This window comes from Coregonus lavaretus, assembly GCF_964263955.1.
Source record: "Coregonus lavaretus genome assembly, chromosome: 10".
In the NCBI taxonomy this organism is placed as follows: Eukaryota; Metazoa; Chordata; class Actinopteri; order Salmoniformes; family Salmonidae; genus Coregonus; species Coregonus lavaretus.
Window position 1 is genome coordinate 50,667,687 of NC_139997.1, and position 25,209 is coordinate 50,692,895.

Consider the following 25,209-nt stretch of genomic DNA (forward strand, 5'->3'; position numbering starts at 1 on the left):
ATGTTCTTCCAATAACTTTTCTTCTGTGTGTAAACCAGAGCAAGCTCTTGGACATGGAACAGAGTAGATGCCAGGGCAAGGAGACAGACAGTCAGAAAAAGAGGGGACTGCATGTTGGCCGGGTTGGGCTGCTGTGTGCGCTGAACCGTCCCCGAGATCGGGAAAGTCCGCCCTTTCCCGTTCCCAAGGTGAGGTTATTCCCTCTGGAGAGGCAGGGAGGATTTCCTCTGGTTCGCTGGATAACCCCTAGCTCAGGGTGGATGTGATGTGTGTGAGTGAGCAGAGAGATCAGCTAGGCTATAGCTATATCCTTTACACAACGCTCATTGAACAAAACCACAGAAGAGCATGTACTGTTATGCATTGACAATATAGCCAGCCTACCATTTCCTCATGCGGAGTTTGTGTCTTTGTGAAATGTACAGCTGTAGCTAAAACCAGTGTTTACCCTATATTCATTTAGCAGCGCCGCCCTCGCTTAATTATTAAATGTTTTTGCCGTGACACGCTTTTAAAGTGATAGTGCGAGATCTTTGCAATTAAGCCTTTTTCTACATACCCAGAATTAGATGAACTCATGGATACCATTTTTATGTCTGTGTGTGCAATTTGAAGGAACACTCCCTTTAAGGTCAGAGTATATTTGTAGCAAACGGAGCAAGCAGTGGTGCAAATGAGTGCCACGAGCATACAGCCACCGCTTGCTCCTCATCTCCCTACAGTGCAGTGGCGCGCATTAGTTATATTTCAGGTGGTGTCAACATAATTACATTTTCATGCATTTTGGAGTAGAATGTCCTTTTGAAAAGTCATCAGAAGTGACCTTCTCACAGTTGTTCTACAAAATAAATCTGTTGGGAGAGAGGGGTGGGCATGTCCCGGGTCCCCAAAAGCGCTGGTGAAAAAAATCCTAGGGGAAACACTGAACACAACAACAACAAAAAGTAATAAAAATCTCATTTCTGTAACAATCCACTTCTGAAATGCACCCATTTAGTCTTCTTCAGTGAACGACAGGCTTCTTCACAAATCGCTGTGAATTATGGTTTCGACTGAGCAATGCTATTCTAAACTACTTTAATTGTAAGCCTCATTCAAAGGTCACATCATTCAGTAGCACAGTAGCCTTCCTCTATATGGCTCTCTTTGAGTGCACGCTCAATTCAAACAGATCTCAATTGTGAATGTCAACCCTCTCCCACATTCACTTTTTTTTTAAATGCATCAAAGAGACGGAGGTACAACAATGAGCCAATATCCCACACAGCACAGGGAATGCAAATATCATCATGAGTAATATGGTGGCACTGTCTGTATTTTCTAAATGGCATTGAAATGACCTGGTTGACGTTTATTGTCACGAGTCTTGTCCTGGAGGCAGAACTGAGCGATTTCCCTTTAGATAGGCCAGCTGCAAAGTCAATATTGGCTATATTGTAAAAAATGCATGAATTTTGGTCTTAATATGAGGTTAGAGTTAGGCATTAGGTTTAGCAGTGTGGTTAAGGCTAGTAACCACTCTGCAGAGCTGCCTCCAAAACAAGATTCATAACGAAACACACTAACCTGCTGGAAATAAGGGGAAGATGACCTAATTAACTATTCTGCCCAGATGGTAGAACCAAGTCTAGTCCACCTTTTAACCAGTGCTGTAGTGGTAAAACATTAAATAAAAAGTGGGTAAACTATAAACTCCAGAAAATTTGTATTATATTTTTTATTTTACCAGGTAAATTGACTGAACACATTCTCATTTACAACAACGACCTGGAGAATAATTACAGAGGAGAGGAGGGATGAATTAGCCAATTGGAGGGCCAGATTGGGAACCACTGTACTAACCTCTCTCTGCTTGCTTCAGTTGTTTCCTCTTTCTCCGTGCCTCCTCCTGCATGCATTGCAGCTTGCCTCAGTCTCACCACAAATAAAAAGGTGCGTAAACGGCGTTCACCATCCACTACTTTCCTGCTTTTAACCCAATATCAAGCGGCAGTGATGTGAAGGTCGGCCAACTCAACTGTCCCAAAGATTATGGCATACCAAAAACATTACGAGGCCATAGTTAGGGTTGACTGCATCCCAAATGTAAGCTATGAAAATACATGGCAAGATGCTGCAGAGACATCCAATGTCAACTTAAAGATCTTCCCTTTTTGCTTTTCTGGCTAAGATTGTCTGCCACACCATTGTCTGTCTCACTAGAACTCTCTGTAAAGCAAAGTTATGATGAGAACTTAGTAGCCTATCTTTTGCGCCTGCTGAGGTCTGTCTCCGTTTAACGTTAGCGTCTTACTTCATCACACTAACCACAGCACTCCCCCTAAACTCGATGTCCGCGCCCCGGTCCAAATCGAATTAGCATAATACAAAAATCCTCATCAAAATCCATCTGTATTTGAATTTGTATTTATTAGGAATCCCCATTAGCTGTTGCCAAGGTAGCAGCTACTTTTCCTGGGGTCCAAATACATTAAGGCACTTACATGATACATAAAACAAAAGATAAAACAGTACATCAACAAAAGATAAAACAGTACATCTGTTTAAGATCGAGATATCATTGGCTGCTTCTCAATCCACCACATCCGCCGATGTCTGCCTTCCACATCTGCGGTAGAAGGTGGCAGAGCTACAGCGCTGTTTGTCAGACCAGGAGACATCCCGATAATTGGTCTTCTCACGAAAACATCTGTAGTGTCCGAATGGTTTGGGCTACAAACTAATATGGAAAGATGAGACTCTCACGAACACGATGGTGCGCTCTGTTTTGCTGTACGAGCCCCACAAGTGTCACAGGACTCATCTGAAGGTAACCCTGTACCGGGCCGAAAGATGTATGGAAGTGAATGGGGCATTTCCACGTCAAAGGTATACGGATAATTCCACGGTAAAATTAATTGTTATTTTTTTCTGCGCATTCTTATATATACACACACATATACATACACACATATACATTTTTCTTAAAATCAGCATCTCCACATGTATGACAGCCATTCCATTCCAGTGTCTGTTGAATTCCAACACAGGCACACCTCATTCTACTGAATTAGGTACTGATTAGGTGATCACCTGAACCAAATCTTATTTAACGAGGAAAAGTAGAAAAACCACTGCTGTGGTCATCACTATCCTCTTGCAATAGGACCAGCTGGATGGCAAAAACAGTGCTAATAGTACCTCAAAAGTAATTTTAATCAAAAAATAACTATTGACCATGCCAAAGTTTTGAGTAAGGAAAAGAAGGGTTCAATTCTGGCTTTACTGGCAGAGGGATACAGTGAGCGTCAGGTTGCTTCCGTCCTTCAAATTTCAAAGACGGTGGTTCATAAGAACAAGGTCAAGCAGCAGACATTGGGGACAACAAAGCTACAGACCGGCAGAGGGCGAAAACGACTCTATACTGACCGGGATGACCGCCAACTCATTCGAATGTCACTCAACAACCGTAGGACGATATCAAGTGACCTACAAAAATAATGGCAAACGACAACTGGGGTGAAGTGCAAGGTGAGTACGGTTCGAAACAGGCTCCTAGGGGCAGGGTTGATGTCGTGCAAAGCTAGAAAAAAGCCCTTCATCAATGAGAAGCAAAGAAGAGCCAGGCTGAGGTTTGCAAAAGACCATTAGGATTGGGCCGTAGAGGACTGGAGTAAGGTCATCTCTGATGAGTCCAATTTTCAGCTTTGCCCAAAACCTGGTCGTCTAATGGTTAGACGGAGACCTGGAGAGGCCTACAAGCCACAGGGTCTCGCACCCACTGTGAAATTTGGTGGAGGATCGGTGATGATCTGGGGGTGCTTCAGCAAGGCTGGAATCGGGCAGATTTGTCTTTGTGAAGGACGCATGAAACTTGCTTCCTTTTGCTCTGACATTGTTCCTTAACTCTGAGGATTGTTTTTTCCAGCAGGACAATGTGCCATGCCACACAGCCAGGTCAATCAAGGTGTGGATGGAGGACCACCAGATCAAGACCCTGTCATGGCCAGCCCAATCTCCAGACCTGAACCCCATTGAAAACTTCTGGAATGTGATCAAGAGGAAGATGGATGGTCACAAGCCATCAAACAAAGCTGAGCTGCTTGAATTTTTGTGCCAGGAGTGGCATAAAGTCACCCAACATCAATGTGAAAGACTGGTGGAGAGCATGCCAAGACGCATGAAAGCTGTGATTGAAAATCAGGGTTATTCCACCAAATATTGATTTCTGAACTCTTCCTAAGTTAAAACATTACTATTGTGTTGTTTAAAAATGAACAAACGTATTTTCTTACTTTTTGTTATTTTGACCAGTTGTAATTTTTTGCAAATAAATGCTCTAAATAACAATATTTTTATTTGGAATTTGGGAGAGAAAATAAATGTTAATTTTACCCAAACACATACCTATAAATAGTAAAACCAGAGAAACTGATAATTTTGCAGTGGTCTCTTAATTTTTTCCAGAGCTGTATATATATATCAGATATAGGTTTATTTTTGGACTATCTGTTTGATATGTTATCTGTTATTCAATGTGCTTCTATGGTCTAATAGCAGTAAGGCCAATTTCAAAATAAAATAGCTAAATGATCCTTGGTATAACCATCTTAAAACAATTCCATATGTTAGCTTAGTAAACCCAGCCCCGGGCCCTTATTAATGTTAGCTACTGCAGTGCTAATAGAAGTCTCTGCCGGCAGCTAGCCACCTGGCTGACATAGCCTATAAGCGATTATTTACCAGTTGTGCATTTATTCTCAGTCTGTTTATTTTTTGCCTATGTCCGGCATTTCGCAAACCCATTATAGTCTGTCAGCTGCGTCTATAGTTCCCTTCTTGTTAGCCACTTGCCGTTGGTCTGCTGAGCCTGACTCCGGGCTGGGGTAGTTCGTTTAACGTCTCACTGGCCCTCGGCCTGTGCCGCGACTAGCGAGAGGGTGGAGTTAGCCGTTTGAGAGAGTAGTGAATGTGCTGCTAACAAGGAAAACCCAGGGGGGAAATCCGGGGGGTGCAGGCGAACATAACGAAGCGTCATTGTTGTGAAGGTAGGCCAACTCAACTGTCCCAAAAAGTATGGCATGCCAAATATTTGAGGCCATAGTTAAGGTTGACTGCATCCCAAATGTAAGCTATGAAAATACATGGCAAGATGCTGCAGAGACATCCAATGTCAACTTCAAAATCTTTCCTTTTTGCTTTTCTGGCTAAGATTCAGTTACTCTATAAAAAGTTCCTTCCATAAACATAGTTTAAAAAAAAAACTCTGGCCCCTTGAATAGTTCACAATGTCCTTGAGAGTGGCCAGTGCAGCAATAATGCAGAATTGGCTGAGGGAGCATGACTTGCACTTATCAGAGAGAAACATAGAGTTGAGCCTCTTCCGGATCAATTAGGCATGCAGAGCCAGCAGCACCGGGAAGGAGATAATAGCACAAACATTAGGCCACTTTTCCCCTACAGATACCGGGTCCTGGGTCAAACCTAGACTGCTGCTTTGAAGACGCAGTTTGTGACACTTAATGTGCCAGGACACTTTCTCCCTCTCCTTTTACCTCCCAGCACCAAAAAGCCCAGCCAGAGCTGCCTACCCCACCCAGGTATCCAACCATCAGATCCGCTGCCATGAAGATCATGGAAGACTGCCGAGTAAAATAGAGGTGTCACGCATGACCGAAAAACAAAACACACACTGCGAGATTGGATGCATGCACTCAGATAAGCATCTCCATTTTACCAGGGAGTGGGACCTGGCTGCCAGCGCCTGAGAACAGAGACGAGAACAGTGAATCTAGGCTCCTCGTCCATCTCTAGTCTTCTTGGCGTCGGTTGATGATTTCTGATGATTTCTTTGCAGTAGTAGAGATTCCTCTACCTGGCACCAGACCACAGGGCTTACATAGATATTTTAATAGGGGGGCTGGCGGGGATCTTGGAGCCCGTTTCTCTTCCGGTTGGTGGTTGGTGTCGACATGCGAAGCAGTGCGGACCGGTGACATCCAGCCAGCTAGGCAGGCCACTCAGCCATTCACTGGGCCTGGCACTGGCAGCCAGGCAGAGCCCACTAGCCCGCTGACTCGGGGGGAACAGGGCACCCCTATCTACAATCTACACATTCCTGCAGCTGTTTGCATCTGGTTGCCATGGATCTGCACAGCTGTTTCTACCCGCCTTAATGAGCTCCAGCAGCTGGGCGACTGTCAGAGACTCGGACCCCCCCCCCCCCCCCCCCGTGTGAGCGAGTTTCACACCTGCATGCTCTGCAAAGGAAACTTCCTTCCTCTGGGGGTAGAGTGGGAGAGATCTTGTTTCCTAATATTAGTCATTCTCGAGCAAGTTAGTATTGAAACCACCGAGTACGTAGGTATTGAAAATACTGGCTAAGAATCATTTGGAAACTGAACCCTACTGAGGCCTAATAAATCAACATAACGCATACTAAATACGTTCACACCTATGGACCTCATTCAAGACAAACTATCCTTTATTCAGCACTTTTACAATAAATATGAACCTGGTCATTTACATTTCCTCAATCATGACAGATTTACCATCACACACAGGAGAACATTTTGTCACTTCATTTCCATATTTTAGCCAGCAGCTATCTATCAAGCGGTAAACAAGCAAAGTTCCCCAAAGAATCACAAATGAACATGAGCCATATGAATAAAAACATTCATTTTGTCAGTCTGTAGAACTGTTAGAGCCTGAGGAAAGGTTCTGTGTGCCCTTGCAGATGTTGGTAATGTGTTGACAACTGTCACAGCAACCACCTCCAGACACACAACAAAGGGATCTAGCTTAAGCCCTAATTTTGATTTGTCAAAGCCAGTCAACACACGACTGGTTCACACAGTGTCCTTGCTCCAGACTAGTCTAAGGAACGACACTTCAAATCAAATCCATCTGACACAATGACAAGATCCTTGCATAATAACATGGCAACATAACAGATGGCACAAATATAACCTACTGTTGTGGTATGAATTTAAAAAAAGGATTTGTATATTTGTTCATATACTTAATTATGGAGAACTCAAAAGTCTCTTTCCTTCTTATAACAGACTGGAGCAAGTGTAGTTAGGGCCTACTTCTCATACCATCCTCCACACTTCCCAAGCCAAACATCTGAAGCAACAAGTAGGCTAACAGGGCTCAGCTTTGACTGCAGAAGAAACCTTGTAATTACTGAGAGTGGCTTTAGTTTCAGCAGCCTGCCCTGTGGTGAGAGAGGGCCTCTTAACATATCATCTGGAAGGAAACGTAGGTACTGCCTTTTAGGAGGTTCATGCCATCTTTCTATTTAGGGCTTAGTCCCAAATGGTACTCCATACCCTATATTGTACACTACTTCTGACCCTATGTGCCCCGGTCATTTAAAATCCCATAGTGCCTACCTTTCATGGACCTATGGGTACCCAAACTGATAATTAGCCAGCAAACCCATCATCATATCATCACTGGATTCACTTGGTTTAGTAAATTGTTAAATTGTTAGTTTTTAAACCAAAATATGAAATGGTGGACATTCTTCTAAAAAGCAAGGCCTACTGCAAAGGACCACCCAGGTAAATCATGGGATTACATCCCAAATGGCATCCTATTCACTCATCAGGCTCTGGTGAAAAGTAGTGCACTATATAGGTTTATGGTTCCATTTGGGACGCATACATGGTGTACAGATTCCAACACATCCCACAATGCACAGCTCACGAGGACATCTACTGTAGTAACAAACACGTCATTATTGTACTGTCATTATCATACTGTCATTATCCTCAGTGGATCCACCACACCATAAACACCAGTAAACTCATGAGGATATCATCAACCATTATCCCACCACCATTCCAGTAACAGGCTCACAACATGAATCAGCAATCAATCAGTCACATTATCATTACCTCATGGGACTCCAACTACATAATCACCAGTCAGTCAGTAGGTCAGTAAGCCATTTCCGGGTTGCTCCGACTACCGCTTCTCCTCTTGAAACGTCAATATTGTTTGCTACTTAGTGTTGATCATTGTGATTTTTGCTTAACAGGATTTGTTGCCTAATAGTTGTACCTTTTGTTGCCTGCAGAGTCTGGCTTGCTGAGCGTTAGGATTGCTTTTTACAAACTGTCTGACTGTTTACCTGACTACTACCAGGGAGGATGAGAACAGTTTCGACTCAACCTTTGTTCTGCGTTCCTCGGATAACTATACAGTTAGATCCCACAAGTTTTTTGGATTCCTACCACTTAACCAAATTATTTGGACACTAGCCAATTGGATGCTAACTAGCTTGGCAGCATTTTTTCTTATCAGGATCTATCTGTGTGTTTTTGTACTACTACTTCTGCCTTGGCTCCTCTGCTGTGGGGATCTACTGTACCACAGGACCATTCACTGGCCTGCCCCAAGCCTGGATTCCATCATGACACGGATAAGGTGCTCCTTGCCGAACTCTACCGCTTTCAGTCTGCCCGTATTAAAGCCCTGTTTTCCCTACGGACGCACCGCGACCTCCGCGACCTAGGGATTGTGCGTCGGGCTGCCTACTGCCGTAGGGAAAATGCATACACCGTGAGTCACTGCACTGTAACATGAACTGCCCTGGTGCAAATCTAAGCTGCCTTAAAGCTTTGGCTAAAGTGGATAGCTCTGTGCACCATGCCTCCTCCTCTCCTACACACTACAACTTGTTTGCTCTGCTGAACTTTCGCTCTCTCAATAACAAATGACTGCTGGTTTATGATGCTCTCATGGATAAAGATATCGACGTGATATGCTTAACAGAAACCTGGCAGCAGCCAAATTACTTGATGGTGCTTAATCAAGCTACACCACCAGGCTATGTGTACCTACAAAAACCTTGCTCTGTGGGTCGGGCGGGGACCTTGCAGTTATCCATTGTACAGACTTCAAAGTTAAAGTCCTTCCCACACCGAATGACACATCTTTTGAATGTCTGGCATTTAGCCTGGCTGGTCCTCAACCTCAGCAAGTTGTGCTAATCTACTGCCCTCACAAACTTTCCACTATGTTAATCTCAGAGGTCCTCATGTCCGTCTGCTCCATGTCACCATCTACCCTACTGTTGGGTGACTTCAACATCCATGTCAACTCCAACAATAGTGGCTTTGCTGCCAAGTTCCTGTCTCTCCTGGACTGCTTCAACATTACACAGCATGTAAAGTTTCCAACACAGGCCATGTTCTGGACCTCGTGTTCAACAGGCTTAGCCCCCTCCAACCTGCGTGGCCTGGATCTTTCAAAGCTGCGGCAAAAACGGACCATTACATACAGGAACAATAAATCTGTCAGCACATCTGTCCTAGGAAACAGGCTTCAAAACACACAACAGCCCTGATCCTCTTCCATCCTCTGCCGTGGAGCTCGCGTCTCACTATAACACACTCCTCTCCTCCAGCTTTGACGCTGTTGCTCCTCTGGAAACTAGGACGGTCAGCTTCTCCTTATCTGCTCCCAGAGGGTTTACCCCTGAGCTGTGTTCTTTGGAGAGGGTGTATAAAGAATCAGATCTCACAGTTCACTTAAGAGGCTTCCAGGATGCTCTCTCCAATGCTAAATCAGTCTACTACAACCTCATCAATAACAGCCAAGGCAATCCTAGAACCCTTTTCTCAACCATCAACAGACTACATCAGCCTCTGGATTCCTCCTCAATCACTGGCTCTCTTGAGGTTTGCAATACATTTCTGAACCTTTTTCAGTCAAAAATGTATTCCATCTACAAGCAGCTTCAGTTATCCCCCACCCTGCCCCCTGACCAGGTTCTGGCTAACACTACCCCCCCCACCCATCCTAAAGACACAAGGACTGGACCCGGATAACTTGAACAATTACTGGCCATGACTAGGGCTGTGGCGGTCACAAAATTGCGTCAGCCGGTGATTGTCAAGCAAATAACTGTCGGTCTCACAGTAATTGACCGTGAAACAACAAATACATTTTGCATCTCCTGGCTCCCACACATAGCCTACAAGCCACTGATGCAGACCTTAGACTTTTTTAAATGTAGATGTTCCTAATAAATACATGTAATATAGCCTACAACTTCACAATAAATCCATTATTTATTTTAGACAGGTCTAAAGAAGCAAGATATGCCAAATGGCTGTTGGCTACACTAGTTCATTTAGCAGACAAGAGTGGCTTAGAATTCCGTGGCATTATTTTACATTATGAAGAATACAATTGAACAAAGCTGAATAAAATAGAAAGGATATTTTCTCCAAACGATTTCCGAGGGAGTGCGCACATGCAGCTATTCTGTGTTGAGCGGTTAACAAAAAATAGGTATTCCTATATGCTTAATTTAGAGTTATTAATGTAACGTTAGTTGTTCTACAAACGTTCGGCTATATGTTTTGATTTTTAATACATTGTAAGGCGGCATGATGCGACTAATGATGATTTGAAAAAAGTTGCTTGAAAAAGGCATGAGCTCTGCTTTGATTTTTGTGCAGGCTGTACACACTACATCAGTCACTCATTCACAATTTGACAAGCACTTGATAATGCCTAGAATTTCACGGTGGCATCCCCTTTGTGTGGCCGTAATGCACCCTTAAAAAAATCCATGCCTTTTGCGGCCAGTGGCCGTTGGGCGCTTCTCCCTTAGTGCTGTGCACTCCATCATGTGATCGGGTCTTTCTCACAGGCTACAAGTGAAGACAGACACATCAGGGACACAACTGCGCACGTCCTTATCCAATTCCAAGGTGCATATTGGAGATATTGGAAGAACTGTCCACATTTACTTTTCGTCAGCCAACAATATGAGTAGGACTAACGAACAGCAAAAGCACTAGCCTATGTCAATCTACTATCCCCCATAGTACAAAGGTCGACCTATTCTATTCTGTGCGAGAGAAAAAAAACATTCCAAACATAGTCTGGGACAGTTGTGGGATGCGATAGATCCCAAATTAATACAACCACTAGCATCAACATAATGTGGCTGACGCAACCTATCAGAACGTTTAGCTTAAAATGTTAATAAACTATTCAGCTATTTCTTCACATTATAAGCACAGCAATGCGCACATGGTATGGTAGTAGGCTATAAGCGCAAATGTTCCATTAGCGGAAAACACCATTATCAAAAGTGACTGCAAATGAAATTATGCATGTAATGCTTTTATTATAAAGGTGCATTTTTATGGTGAAAATTATCTTCCCCACAATTGAAACTCACGCGCTGCTTATGTATGCCAGTTAGGCTCTACACCCCTTGTAAAGCAGATTAATGTGCTTCATTCTAAGAAGTTATTTGGCCACTTTAGTTGTGATACAAACCTTATGAAAACATATAGGCTAATGGGCTAGGCTACATGAGGTGTGCGACTATGATTCAAAAAAGTTGCAAAAAGAAAAGGCTTTGTTTCTTATGCTGGGCATCATTCACAAGTGATAGGCTAATATTGTCACCCATCAGACTATTCTTGATTTAATCTTTACATATACTAAATAATATATGTGTGAATTTTTTTTGATTTAGAATGGACCATTATCATGCACCTGTATCGAAACAGGGTCAGAGGGAAAAAATACATGTAATCTATGCACTTAAATAGCGAATGGAGGACGCTTTTCCCGTGGTTCATTTTCATGCCAGCCAGGTAGGCTATACTCCTGTTGTAAAGATAAGCAACGTGCTTAATATTAGGAAAGTTGACAAATAAATATAGTAGGCCTAGGCTATAGAGAGCTGATGGGATCCTCCTCTTTTTAATAGAGGCCATCACTCGGTTCTCACCCAATTGCATAGCCTATAGAAATGTTGTGCAACATCAACTCATTGGCTCTCATGAAGTGTTTGATTAGATTTTCGATTACATTTGCATTGATGTCGGAGTGATTAGAGGGACAATCGAGTGCTGAGTACCAGGCAGTAAGCAAGTTTGGTAGGCTACTAATGACCATCAGCAGCATCAGAGCTTGGAGAAGCCTAATTACCGTGACTAAACTGTCACGTGGAATTTGACTGCCTTCATGACTCGTGACCGCCAGTGTGGCGGTAATACGGTCACCGCAACAGCCCTAGCCATGACCAACCATGACATGTATGAACCTCTTTAAAAATCGGGGTTCCGGGCCAAGCACAGAGACAGCACTGGTAAAATTATTCAACGACCTCATCATTACCGCCGACTCTCGCCACTTCAATATCCTCATCCTCCTCGACCTCTCTGCTGCCTATGACACCGTCTGTCACTGCATCCTCCGCAACCGCATGGATACGGTCCGAACGTGTCATCCTGGACCCCACTCTCTCCGAGTCACACATCAAGTCCATCACCAAATCAGCCTTCTTCCATCTCCTCAACATCTCCCGACTCCGACCATCCCTCACGGACCAGGTAGCGGAGACCCTCATACATGCCTTTGTTACATCATGTCTGGATAACTGCAATGGAGTCCTATTCGGGGTGTCCGGCAAAGCCCTATATAGGCTCCAGTACGTCCAGAACTCCACTGCCAGGGTCATCATACACACCAAACCCTGGGAACACATCACCCCCACCACCTTCACTGGCTTCCTGTCAAATTCCACATTACCTACAAGATCCTACTCCACACCTACAAGGCACTCCATGGCCTTGCCCCCTCATAATTCTCTTTCCTCATGGACTACTCACCATCCCCAAAACAAGACAGTGCTCAAATGGGGGACCAGGCTTTCAGCGCTGCTTCCCCCAAACTCTGCAACTCTCTCCCCCCAGCCAGCCGCAACTCTGAACAGGGCCAAAGTGTAAACTTCAACCCAGATATAAAGTATGTAGAAATGATAATGGACACTTAATACTTGAAAATATTATAATCTTTGAGAACTAACAATCCCCAAACTAAAAGCTAGACAGTCAGGGAGATTAAAAAATATCACAAACAATTAATTTCGCACTATTGATTTTGTTCTTATGTTTGAGCAAAATAACACAGCATTAGACATAGACAAATGCATAGAATTGAAGGAAATAGCTTTAAAACATCACCATTTTCTCTCAGCTCCATTGTAGAATATTACCTTTAAAAATGCAACACTCTCTCTACACTGCCAAGATGGGGGCCTCTAAAATTCTGCCACTCGACAGGCAGACCACGCCCATTGCCACACCCACCACCTGAGTAGCTTTTATTTCTTTTTATTCTATGGTTTTATCCTTGTTTAGTTTTTTACTCTCTTGCTGTACAATCTTTTCTTAAAAGGCACTTTAAAACCCATGTATTATTTATTATTATTATTATTATTATTATTAGTCAGTGTCTGCATTCCAAGTGGCACCCTATTCAATATATAGTGCACTACTTTTGACCAGGGCCCATTATTCCCTATATAGTGCACTATTTCTGACCAGAGCCCTATGGTCTATGGACAAAAGAAGTGCACTATAAAAGGAAAATAGGGTGCCATTTGGGACTCACAGGTGAATTGTATACAGTATGGAGTTGGTAGCCACTCACCTCAGATGGTTTCTTGTGCTCCTGTCTGACCCAGGTGCTGCTGGTCCCTGTGTTCTTGGAGGACCTGGACCAGGAGGTCACTTGACCTGCAAACGGTTACATTTTAGATGTACATTTTGGTCATTTAGCACCCATTTATCTTATCCAGAATGACAAACTGTTAGAGGAGACAGGAGGCAGCCATTTTCAATCACTGATCACAATTTAAGGCATCTGAAAGTCTGACTGACTTGCCTAGATTTCATAATTAGTTTTAGACATGATATGTTCAGTTCAGTAACAATTGACAGGTGGATGGATAGTTATGGTGATACAAGTGGATAAGTTTGAGAAAAAAGAGGCACAAGGAGGTCAGAGTCACTGATAATGGGTTGAAGAACCTTTCCACAACGATTTAGTTGGTCAGTATCACTTATTAGAAGGAATATACGTACTGATGTTGCTGTATTTTAGGTAATCAAAATCATTTTCATATGATAGCCTAAGGGTGAAATGATAATCATTTCCCACCAACACCCCAGAACCGAATGGTAATTAACCAGACAGAAGACGATTGAGCCATCAGAAGAAACTGATTCGTGATCAACATATTCCTAATCCCTCTATAGCCAACATGCTAGTAGTAGGCTACGTCCCAAATGGCCCCCCAATACCCTATAGTGCATTACTTTGACCAGAGCCCTATGGGCACTAGTGCATAAGGGGATAGGGTGCTATTTGGAAAGCAGCCTATATTTAGTGATGGCGTTAAACAGGGCTGGAGGCAGATCTCGTCACTCCTGTCTTCAGAATCACTCTGTGATGAGTGGGTTTAACCAAAGGCCTAGAATGAATCCTCAGTCGGCTGTACTGTGTGACGGTGTCAGTGTGTGTTCCTACCTCTCTGACTGCTGTGTGTGTTTTTTTATTTAACTATCCTTGTGTGTGTGTGTGTGTGTGTGTGTGTGTGTGTGTGTGTGTGTGTGTGTGTGTGTGTGTGTGCACGAGTCACGACGAGCAGGCAGGTGGAGAGGGAGGTGGTCGTCATCAAGTCATTTTATTTATAGACCAGGATCACACCTTAGCCAGCCAAAGTCCCTTGCAGCAACACAGGAGAGAAGGGAGAGACACTAATCTCCTCAATAACTGACATTTCCATTTGTACCCGGTGACAGGTTGTTATTTTAAATGTGTGCTGTTCCAGCTACCAGGAGGGAGTTCAGAGCCACGTCATTATGTAATCTCAATGTGTGTGTGTTGCGGGACGGGGTTGGGATGGCTACGGCTGGTCGACATGGCTACGGCTGGTCGACATGATACGGCTGTGGTGTGGTACCTCCTCACGTTGCAGAGCGACCGCAATCAGAGCTACCCATCAAGGCCTGTTTTAATGACAAGCCCCAGTTTAGCACAGGGTCAAAATTATCACTGGGATCCTTCAATTAGAAACACGATAACCCAAACCAATGTTGAACCGATGCAAGCTAGCCCGGACACTGGCGTGTTAATGGCACTCAGAAGCACTGGTTGTTTAGGGAGCATCAAGCGGTTTAGCCTCCGGCACATGGCCCAGAGCTATGGCCACTGGTCCAGCGGTAGGAGTTGCCCGTAGGCACATATCTCAGATCAGATTACCTCCCCCAATCATGATTTAATCAAATTAGGGACAAAAAAATGCTAATCTGACCTTAGATCAGAGACTAGTGGTAATTTCATCCTACTTCTTCACAAGCATACATTTGTCCATCACTTGGCCACCACCATTGTGGCTCACAGTGATCAATCAGTCAGTTACGTTAATGACAGAAGCCATTGTGGTGATGCAGGCATAAACATCTTGTTCCTGCCATCGGCTGTGTCGCAAATGGCATCCTATTCCCTATAGTGCACTACTTTTGCCCAGGGCCCATAGGGTGCCATTAGGGACATAACCGAGGCCAGACTAGTGACTGGTCCTGCCGCTGAGGATCTTCTGCCAAGCTGCTCTTCAGGGCCCGTTGTTTATTCTGCCTGTTTGTTTAGTGTTTGGCTGCAGAGCGTCAGAGCGTGCATCAGCCCTGTCCTAATCGCTCCTGTTTAGTCAGAGTACAGCTTTCATGACTCACTCCTAACTAATTAGTCTCCAAATGGTGACAATCCCGCCCTTCTACCTCTCCATTAACCCCCCCCCACCCCCCAGTATCTCTCCGTCCCTTTTATCATCTCTAACTACATACGTTTCAACTCACTGTCAGTGGTGTCCGAGTCATTGCTGCTGGTGGAGTATTTTCTTCTCTTCTTCTCACTCTCCATCTGTTAGGGAAGAGACACACATCAGCATACAGCAGCAGCAGTTACAGTCCAGGGCAGGCTATGGTTATTATACTGCCACAGCGTCAAACTAGACCACTTAAGAGCGAGAGAGACACACAAAGACTGCAAGCAGCAGAAAGAGAGAGAAGGGCAGGCAGAGACAGAGATAGAGCCAGAGAGAGCAAGACAGACAGACAGAGAGAGAGATAGAGAGCCAGAGAGAGCGAGACAGACAGACAGAGAGAGAGAGAGATAGAGAGCCAGAGAGAGAGAGAGCGAGACAGATAGTGGTAGTTATAGCACTGGGGAAGGGTGAGACTTTATGAGGATATCTGCTCTGTAGATATGCGTGTCTGATTCCCCCATCCATCCACAGAGAGAGTACAGTACAGTGAGCCAGGAAAAGAGAAGAACTAGAGGAAAAAGCAGGTTATTGCCTTTAGTGACTGAGCGCAGATTTATGTGGCCATAAAACAGGGCTTTTCCCTCTTATATTGGGCTCTTCCTGTTGCCTTGCTCAGCCCGCCGTAAACTTTACTAGTGACATTTAGACTTCCAAATAGAGCTGCCTCTCACACTCCCTGTGCTTTAGATTAACTTGCTATGTAGCGCCGAGTACATAATGGACTTCCTGTCTGGCCTCGCTGGAAGTTCAGTGACTAAGGTGTCCCTCAGGGATGTGTTGTTTTTCCTTTATTGTTTTACCCTCAGTGCCGTATCAAATACGTAGAGAAAGCAATAAAAGTGGGTGGTGGGAGTCATGTTTCATACTGTAGGTTGAAGACAGCAACTCATCGCCTCCTCTTCACATCAGAGGGGGAAAACACTGGCGTGTCTGACCGACAGCTTTTCAACGGGGAAGAAAACCTGTGTGGTTTTCCCTTTCTCTACTTTCTTTTTCCCCTCTCTTTCTCTCCATCATAACCATGAAACAAAATCCTTCTAAAGATTGAGACATTTCCATGGCCATAGAGAGAAATAAGTCTGTGCTAGGTGCCAAAGAGGAATAACAGATGTATAAAGAATGCATTTTCCACTTGAAATATATATAGATATATTTTTTTTGGGGGGGGGGGGGGGGGGGGGGTTGAGATCCATTTTCACTTAAACCTCAAATACAGAGCAGGTTTCCCCCAGAGGTGCTGTATTGTAGGAATGGAGGAACGGTTCTGCAGGAGGAGTCCCCTTGGTGACGACTTCGCACCATAAAACAAATGAAGTGCTCCACAGCACAGAGAGAGATGTAGACAGACAAGGAGAGGGAGGATAGGTGTCTCAGAGAGAAAGACAATGAGTGCAATCAAGAGTGAAATAGATAACAAAAATGAAATAAACAATACAAAATTAACAGTAAACATTACACTCACAAAAGTTCCAAAAGAATGAAGACATTTCAAATGTCATATTATGTCTATATACAGTGTTGTAATGATGTGCAAATAGTTAAAGTACAAAAAGGAAAACAAATTCACATAAATATAGGTTGTACACTGCTCAAAAAAATAAAGGGAACACTAAAATAACACATCCTAGATCTGAATGAATTAAATAATCTTATTAAATACTTTTTTCTTTACATAGTTGAATGTGCTGACAACAAGATCACACAAATTATCAATGGAAATCAAATGTATCAACCCATGGAGGTCTGGATTTGGAGTCACCCTCAAAATTAAAAAAAGTGGAAAACCACACTACAGGCTGATCCAACTTTGATGTAATGTCCTTAAAACAAGTCAAAATGAGGCTCAGTAGTGTGTGTGGCCTCCACCTGCCTGTATGACCTCCCTACAACGCCTGGGCATGCTCCTGATGAGGTGGCGGATGGTCTCCTGAGGGATCTCCTCCCAGACCTGGACTAAAGCATCCGCCAACTCCTGGACACTCTGTGGTGCAACGTGGCGTTGGTGGATGGAGCGAGACATGATGTCCCAGATGTGCTCAATTGGATTCAGGTCTAGAGTGAAAGCACCGCCAGCATTCAAAAGTGACCAAAACATCAGCCAGGAAGCATAGGAACTGAGAAGTGGTCTGTGGTCACCACCTGCAAACCAGTCCTTTATTGGGGGTGTCTTGCTAATTGCCTATAATTTCCACCAGTTGTCTATTCCATTTGCACAACAGCATGTGAAATTTATTGTCAATCAGTGTTGCTTCCTAAGTGGACAGTTTGATTTCACAGAAGTGTGATTGACTTGGAGTTACATTGTGTTGTTTAAGTGTTCCCTTTATTTTTTTTTGCAGTGTATTTACAATGGTGTTTGTTCTTCACTGGTTGCCCTTTTCTTGTGGCAACAGGTCAAATCTTGCTGCTGTGATTGCACACTGTGGTATTTCACCCAATAGATATGAGAGTTTTTCCAAATTGGATTTGTTTTCGAATTCTTTGTGGGTCTGTGTAATCTAAGGGAAGTATGTGTCTCTAATATGGTCATATATTTGGCAGGAAGTTAGGAAGTGCAGCTCAGTTTCCCAAGGTTGCCGTTGACGCATATCCCACGGTAGTTATTGGGGTCAAATTTGTCTCCCCTTTTGTGGATTGGGGTGATTAGTCCTTGGTTCCAAATTATCATTTCATTGAGGATACCATCAACACCACAGGCCTTTTTGGGTTGGAGGGTTTGTATTTTGTCCTGTAGTTCATTCAACGTAATTGGAGAATCCAGTGGGTTCTGGTAGTCTTTAATAGTTGATTCTAAGATTTGTATTTGATCATGTATATGTTTTGCTGTTTGTTCTTTGTTATAAGGCCAAAATGATTGATCGAGAGCTCTCTCTCCCTCTGAGCTGGATTACATTACTGCGCTGTTACTCCACAATGGCCCCCTTTTCACGCATGCCTCAAATCACCTACTTGTGAATGACGGGACGGGAAAGCAAAACTGGCAGTGCCACTCCATCTGTAGCAGTAGTGGTAATGGGAGTAGTAGTGGTGGTGATGATGTTGTGTCCTCATGCCTGCTCTTGCTACACAGAGAGGAGAGGTGACGGGCCAAAACATGCTGAGTCGTTCCCACGACAGTCCCTGCATGGTGTCACTACACAGGGACGTGGCCCTTAGCTCTGCTGCCCCTGGTCTCATTGGCATGGTGCAGGGTGGTGTGTGTGGCACAGGGCCGCCCGATCTCCAGACCCACACACAACTCTGACTCACTCACTGGGGAGGGCTGTGTGTGTGATGACTGAGCTGCATGGACGGAGAGGCTGCAGGCTAAAAAGGCTGCATCCCAAAACTGTCTGCCAGTGCCGCCAGTGCCAAAGTGGGCTGCCCGGTCATTTCCGTGTGTGTTTGTGTCTGCCTGGTCTTTCAGAGTGCTGAGAGATGACTGCCAAGCCCATTAGTTGGCCAATTCTGACACCCAGCCTCTGAAATGGATAGTTACTGCCCGCCTGTCTGCCCTCCCTTTCTGCCTGTCTGTCTGCCTGTCTGTCTGTCTGCCTGTCTGTCTGTCTGCCTGTCTGTCTGTCTGCCTGTCTTCTCTTTCCATCAACAAGCCACTTTCAGGTCCCAGGATAAAGGGAGAGGAGGCCTTGGCGTTTACAGCACTAACAGTCAGGCAGCGACACAAAAGCAGCTGATATGATGTCATTAATAGCAGGCACCAATCTGCAATTACCATACACACACACAGAATGACCAAGTATTCGTTCAGAATCCGGTAGGTCAGGCTGTTTGATGAAGAATCCCTGCATATAAATTGCTTCATAAACAACATCTCTCTGAGGCTGGTTTGTGACAGCCAGTGTGTGTGTGTGTGTGTGTAAGGGGGAGATGCAGCAGTGTCATTAGGGTGGTTTAAACAAGATGCCAATGTGTAAAAAGCCACTGGCAAAACCGCCAGAGAGCCGGGCAACCAAGCTCCACGCTCTCTCCCTCGTTCTTATTTTATTGACAGTCCTTTTCCTCCTCTCTCTCTCCCTGGAAAAAGCAGAGGGGCGGGGGGAGAGGAGGGTGTATGCAACATGAGAGTTGGGTGCACTATGCAGTGTTAATGCTGTGTGTACAAAACAAGGCAGCAACAAGACAGGTGTAGAGGGAGCAGTGTATCACTGCAGTACCCCTGGGAGACAGATCCCCGCCCGCCTCTGCCTCCCCGGAACGCAACGAAACGGCAAGTCGGCTATTTTTGGAGAAGGAGAGAGGTGTAGTGAGGACAGATGGGGAGTTCTGGCAGCGAGAAAGCGAGAGAGAGGGTGGTAGAGAAGGGGAAGGAGAGAGGAATGGCAGAGGTTGAGAGAACAGAGAGAGAGAACAGAGAGAGAGAACAGAGAGAGAGAGAGAACAGAGCGAGAGAAAACAGAGCGAGAGAGAGAACAGAGCGAGAGAGAGAACAGAGAGAGAGAGAGAGAACAGAGAAAAACAGCATGTCAGAGGTGAGGAAGAGAGAGCAGCATCAGTGTGTTAGTAGTAGTGGTGGCGTAAACCACCCTTTAGCCCAGCAGGGGTTGTGATGCTCTGCTCTGTGAGCCTCTGAATGAGAGGCAGCCAAGGCTCTGTGAATGACATGATCACAGGCACAGCTGTGTGGAGTCATGGAGTCTTTACCCCAGCTAGAACAACACACACACAGGCAAGAAACACAAAAGCATACAGATAAATTCTAGTTCATATCTAAAAGCTCTTATCCTTCCTCACACACCATTGAAAACCAGGAAGGAGGAAGAAAACCTAGGGGATCTCATTCAGTGAGCCCCCAACACCTCTATGTCATTTAAAAACCACAAAAATCACAGGTCATAGAACAAGAAAACGCACTTTAACTATTACTGGTACACTTCTACTCCACATACGACAGAAGAGGAACGGAGACGGTACAAGAGCTCCTTGCCAGCATTATAAACGAGAGCAGTTCCACAGTAGGGCTGGGCGATATATCTAATTCATTTGATGTAGGGCTGGGAGATATATCTAATTCATTTGATGTAGGGCTGGGAGATATATCTAATTCATTTGATGTAGGGCTGGGAGATATATCTAATTCATTTGATGTAGGGCTGGGAGATATATCTAATTCATTTGATGTAGGGCTGGGAGATAATTCTAATTCATTTGATGTAGGGCTGGGAGATATATTGAATTAATTCGAATTTATGTTTTGGTGCGATATTCCAAATGCCTGGATGGCAAGAATCACGTTTTTGGTTATTTTTTGTTTTTATGAGCGTTTATGTCCACTTTTTCTCATGTTGTCTTTTTGGTCTCGTCTCCTTCGCTCCTTCTGCTGCGATTGTGCACCTTCCCATTCACACACACACAAGTACCTCTCCCTGCCACTCACAACAACAAAGATGAGTGATCACTTCTTATTCAACATGCTATTTGCATTTGAGGTTTTGTCCAACGAAATCGATCATATGGACACCGACAGACATTGATATATTATTTTACTGTAATAGTGAAGTTAACCTTTCTAACGGTACACTTTTTATGTCTCAACTCCTCAAATTGCGCACAGAGCAGACACTACTAAAAACAGGAGTATCAATTAACAATGTACCGCTAGCAGCATTTTAGCCAAAGACTGTTATACTAGCTATTTAGTCTGTGTTTTATAAATGTGCAATAAGCATAAAAACACAATTACATAAGAAATTGGCAACTCATTCTCATTCTGAGAAATAAGGTAGCCCACTTGATTTCAACATCTGAACAAAGTGGACAGGCTAGCATGCTGTTCAAACAGTTAGAGACAGGAGGGTCTATTCATTACAGTTCAAATAGTCCGGGTAGCCATGATTAGCTGTTCAGGAGTCTTATGGCTTGGGGGTAGAAGCTGTTGAGAAGTATTTTGGACCTAGACTTGGCACTCCGGTACCGCTTGCCGTGCGGTAGCAGAGAGAACAGTCTATGACTAGGGTGGCTGGAGTCTTTGACAATTTTGAGGGCCTTCCTCTGACACCGCCTGGTATAGAGGTCCTGGATGGCAGGAAGCTTGGCCCCAGTGATGTACTGGGCCGTACGCACTACCCTCTGTAGTGCCTTGCGGTCGGAGGCCAAGCAGTTGCCATACCAGGCGGTGATGCAACCAGTCAGGATGCTCTCGATGGTGCAGCTGTAGAACATTTTGAGGATCTGAGGACCCATGCCAAATCTTTTCAGTCTCCTGAGGGGGAATAGGCTTTGTCGTGCCCTCTTCACGACTGTCTTGGTGTGTTTGGACCATGATAGTTCGTTGGTGATGTGGACACCAAGGAACTTGAAGCTCTCAACCTGTTCCACTACAGCCCCGTCGATGAGAATGGGGGCGTGCTCAGTCCTCTTTTTTTTCCCTGTAGTCCACAATCATCTCCTTTGTCTTGGTCACGTTGAGGGAGAGGTTGTCCAGGGCTACATAGTGTGGTATAGTAGTAGGCTATTCTCCCATGTGGATTCTGCTGCTGCTATTTCAATGGCAACCTATTCCCTATTTAGTGCACTACTGCCATTTGTTGGGACGCAGCCGTACCCTCACTGAATGACCTCAGCAGCGACCCCAGGGGACCAGCCGAGCAAATGAGCAACGAAAATATAATGGGTTTCCTTTATCATCACCTTCACGGCTCCAGTCCAGCCACATATATTAATACAATATTTATTGACGCTGCTGCATTATGGGGAAAAAAAGGAAAGGGGTGGAAGAGGGAAGGAGGGGAAAAAGAGAACGGAAGGCCAGGACCAAATCATTTTCTACGGAGTCTCTCTCGCTCTCTCCTGAAAGTGCTGACAAATAATCAAAGGGACCTGAGTGCCTGCCAAAACCAGGGAAGAGGGAGAGTGAGAGGAGGGCTGGTGCAGGAGGAAAAGAGGAGATGAATCCCCCTGCTCTCACCTCCCCTGCCATCAGGAGTTCATTAACCCCAGTGAGGGATGGAGGAGTGCACCATGCCCTTCACCAACACTGACCAGCCCATCTCCCTCCCCTCCATCCTCCTCCTCCCACCACCTTGTTTATCTGCCCCCTCCTCCTCTCTTCCCACCTACCTGTTTATTTCCCCTCCTCCACTCATACTGACTTGGCTATCAGTCCCCCACAACATAGGCCCAGCAAGCATGTCAGCATGTCCAGCCATTTAAGTTTCCTGGCTGGAGACTTGTTGTTGTGCTACCTTGAGGTGAATATAGAGTTAAAACCTAGGGGACCGATTGATGTTTATTGTTTACTTTCATTCCTAAAAATGTGTCCTTGGCCATTTGTTGCCATCAGAGAACGAACGCTGCTTTTTGGGATGTTTATCCTTGTAAGGGTTGGCATTATGTTTATTAGCTGACAGCAGTAAATACAGATATCAACCAAAGCTGGGTGCTTTTCAAAGATGACTTGCTTTACAGAGGCTACTGACTGGTGTAATCAGGCACTGCTGGCAGGCATAAAATGGACAGTTTTTCAAGCCTTTTCATGTGCCGGGAAACTAGAGATGCTGGGTAATCTACCTGGCTTTGATGCAAGGTGAAAAGGGCAGGGGGGGAAAAGGCAGCCACCTGACAAACACCTACTGTATCACCATCAGAAAAGCCTCCGATTACCTTCTTGAACAGGCTGGGGACTTGCGTTCTATCCAAGGTCTGGTACACAATTTGCATCCCCAATGGCAGCAATTTATAGTACACTACTTTTTACAAAGGCCCATAGGGCTCTGGTCAAAAGTAGTGCACTATACAGTGAGGGAAAAAAGTATTTGATCCCCTGCTGATTTTGTACGTTTGCCCACTGACAAAGACATTATCCGTCTATAATTTTAATGGTAGGTTTATTTGAAGAGTGAGAGACAGAATAACACCAAAACAATCCAGAAAAACGCATATCAATTTATAACACTTTTGACTTGCATTTTAATGAGGGAAATAAGTATTTGACCCCCTCTCAATCAGAAAGATTTCTGGCTCCCAGGTGTCTTTTATACATGTAACGAGCTGAGATTAGGAGCACACTCTTACAGGGAGTGCTCCTAATCTCAGTTTGTTACCTGTATAAAAGACACCTGTCCACAGAAGCAATCAATCAATCAGATTCCAAACTCTCCACCATGGCCAAGACCAAAGAGCTCTCCAAGAATGTCAGGGACAAGATTGTAGACCTACACAAGGCTGGAATGGGCTACAAGACCATCGCCAAGCAGCTTGGTGAGAAGGTGACAACAGTTGGTGCGATTATTTGCAAATGGAAGAAACACAAAATAACTGTCAATCTCCCTCGGCCTGGGGCTCCATGCAAGATCTCACCTCGTGGAGTTGCAATGATCATGAGAACGGTGAAGAATCAGCCCAGAACTACACGGGAGGATCTTGTCAACGATCTCAAGGCAGCTGGGACCATAGTCAACAAGAAAACAATTGGTAACACACTACGCCGTGAAGGACTGAAATCCTGCAGCGCCCGCAAGGTCGCCCTGCTCAAGAAAGCACATAAAGGGCCATCTGAAGCTTGCCAATGAACATCTGAATGATTCAGAGGAGAACTGGGTGAAAGTGTTGTGGTCAGATGAGACCAAAATGGAGCTCTTTGGTATCAACTCAACTCGCCGTGTTTGGAGGAGGAAAAATGCAGCCTATGACCCCAAGAACACCATCCCCACCGTCAAACATGGAGGTGGAAACATTATGCTTTGGGGGTGTATTTCTGCTAAGGGGACAGGACAACTTCACCGCATCAAAGGGACGATGGATGGGGCCATGTACTGTCAAATCTTGGTTGAGAACCTCCTTCCCTCAGCCAGGGCATTGAAAATGGGTCGTGGATGGGTATTCCAGCATGACAATGACCCAAAACACACGGCCAAGGCAACAAAGGAGTGGCTCAAGAAGAAGCACATTAAGGTCCTGGAGTGGCCTAGCCAGTCTCCAGACCTTAATCCCATAGAAAATCTGTGGAGGGAGCTGAAGGTTCGAGTTGCCAAACGTCAGCCTCGAAACCTTAATGACTTGAAGAAGATCTGCAAAGAGGAGTGGGACAAAATCCCTTCTGAGATGTGTGCAAACCTGGTGGCCAACTACAAGAAACGTCTGACCTCTGTGATTGCCAACAAGGGTTTTGCCACCAAGTACTAAGTCATGTTTTGCAGAGGGGTCAAATACTTATTTCCCTCATTAAAATACAAATCAATTTATAACATTTTTAACATGCGTTTTTCTCGATTATTTTGTTGTTATTCTATCTCTCACTGTTTAAATAAACCTACCATTAAAATTATAGACTGATAATTTCTTTGTCAGTGGGCAAACGTACAAAATCAGCAGGGGATCAAATACTTTTTTCCCTCACTGTATATGGAAAGGGGTGTCATTTGGGACGTAACCAGTAGTTTGACAGTATCATTTGTTCGGTACCACTGACTGCCACAGGAGCTAGGCCTTATTACTTCCCTTATTCAGAGAAGGACAATTTCGCAGAAAGCATGAAAAGCTGATACTCCAAAGAAGCCTTTTGAAATGTGTTGCATGTACACTAACAGTCAAAAGTTTTAGAACACCTAGTCATTCAAGGGTTTTTCTTTATTTTTCTT

The 25,209-nt window shown here is 44.5% G+C and overlaps 1 protein-coding gene across 4 annotated transcripts in view; it reads right to left on the minus strand.

Annotated features, from left to right (window-relative positions):
• jade2 (jade family PHD finger 2) overlaps window positions 1–25,209 on the minus strand; it is a 153,779-nt gene that overhangs the window by 120,728 nt on the left and 7,842 nt on the right. For 3 of the 4 annotated variants that reach the window (XM_084170674.1, XM_084170672.1, XM_084170675.1), the window contains 2 exons: window positions 15,654–15,729; window positions 13,459–13,544 (listed from right to left, as the gene is read on the minus strand). In XM_084170674.1, coding sequence (XP_084026800.1) covers window positions 13,459–13,544; window positions 15,654–15,729 — 162 coding nt within the window. The remainder of the gene's footprint in view (window positions 1–13,458; window positions 13,545–15,653; window positions 15,730–25,209) is intronic. The other variant, XM_084170673.1, reaches the window with a different exon arrangement.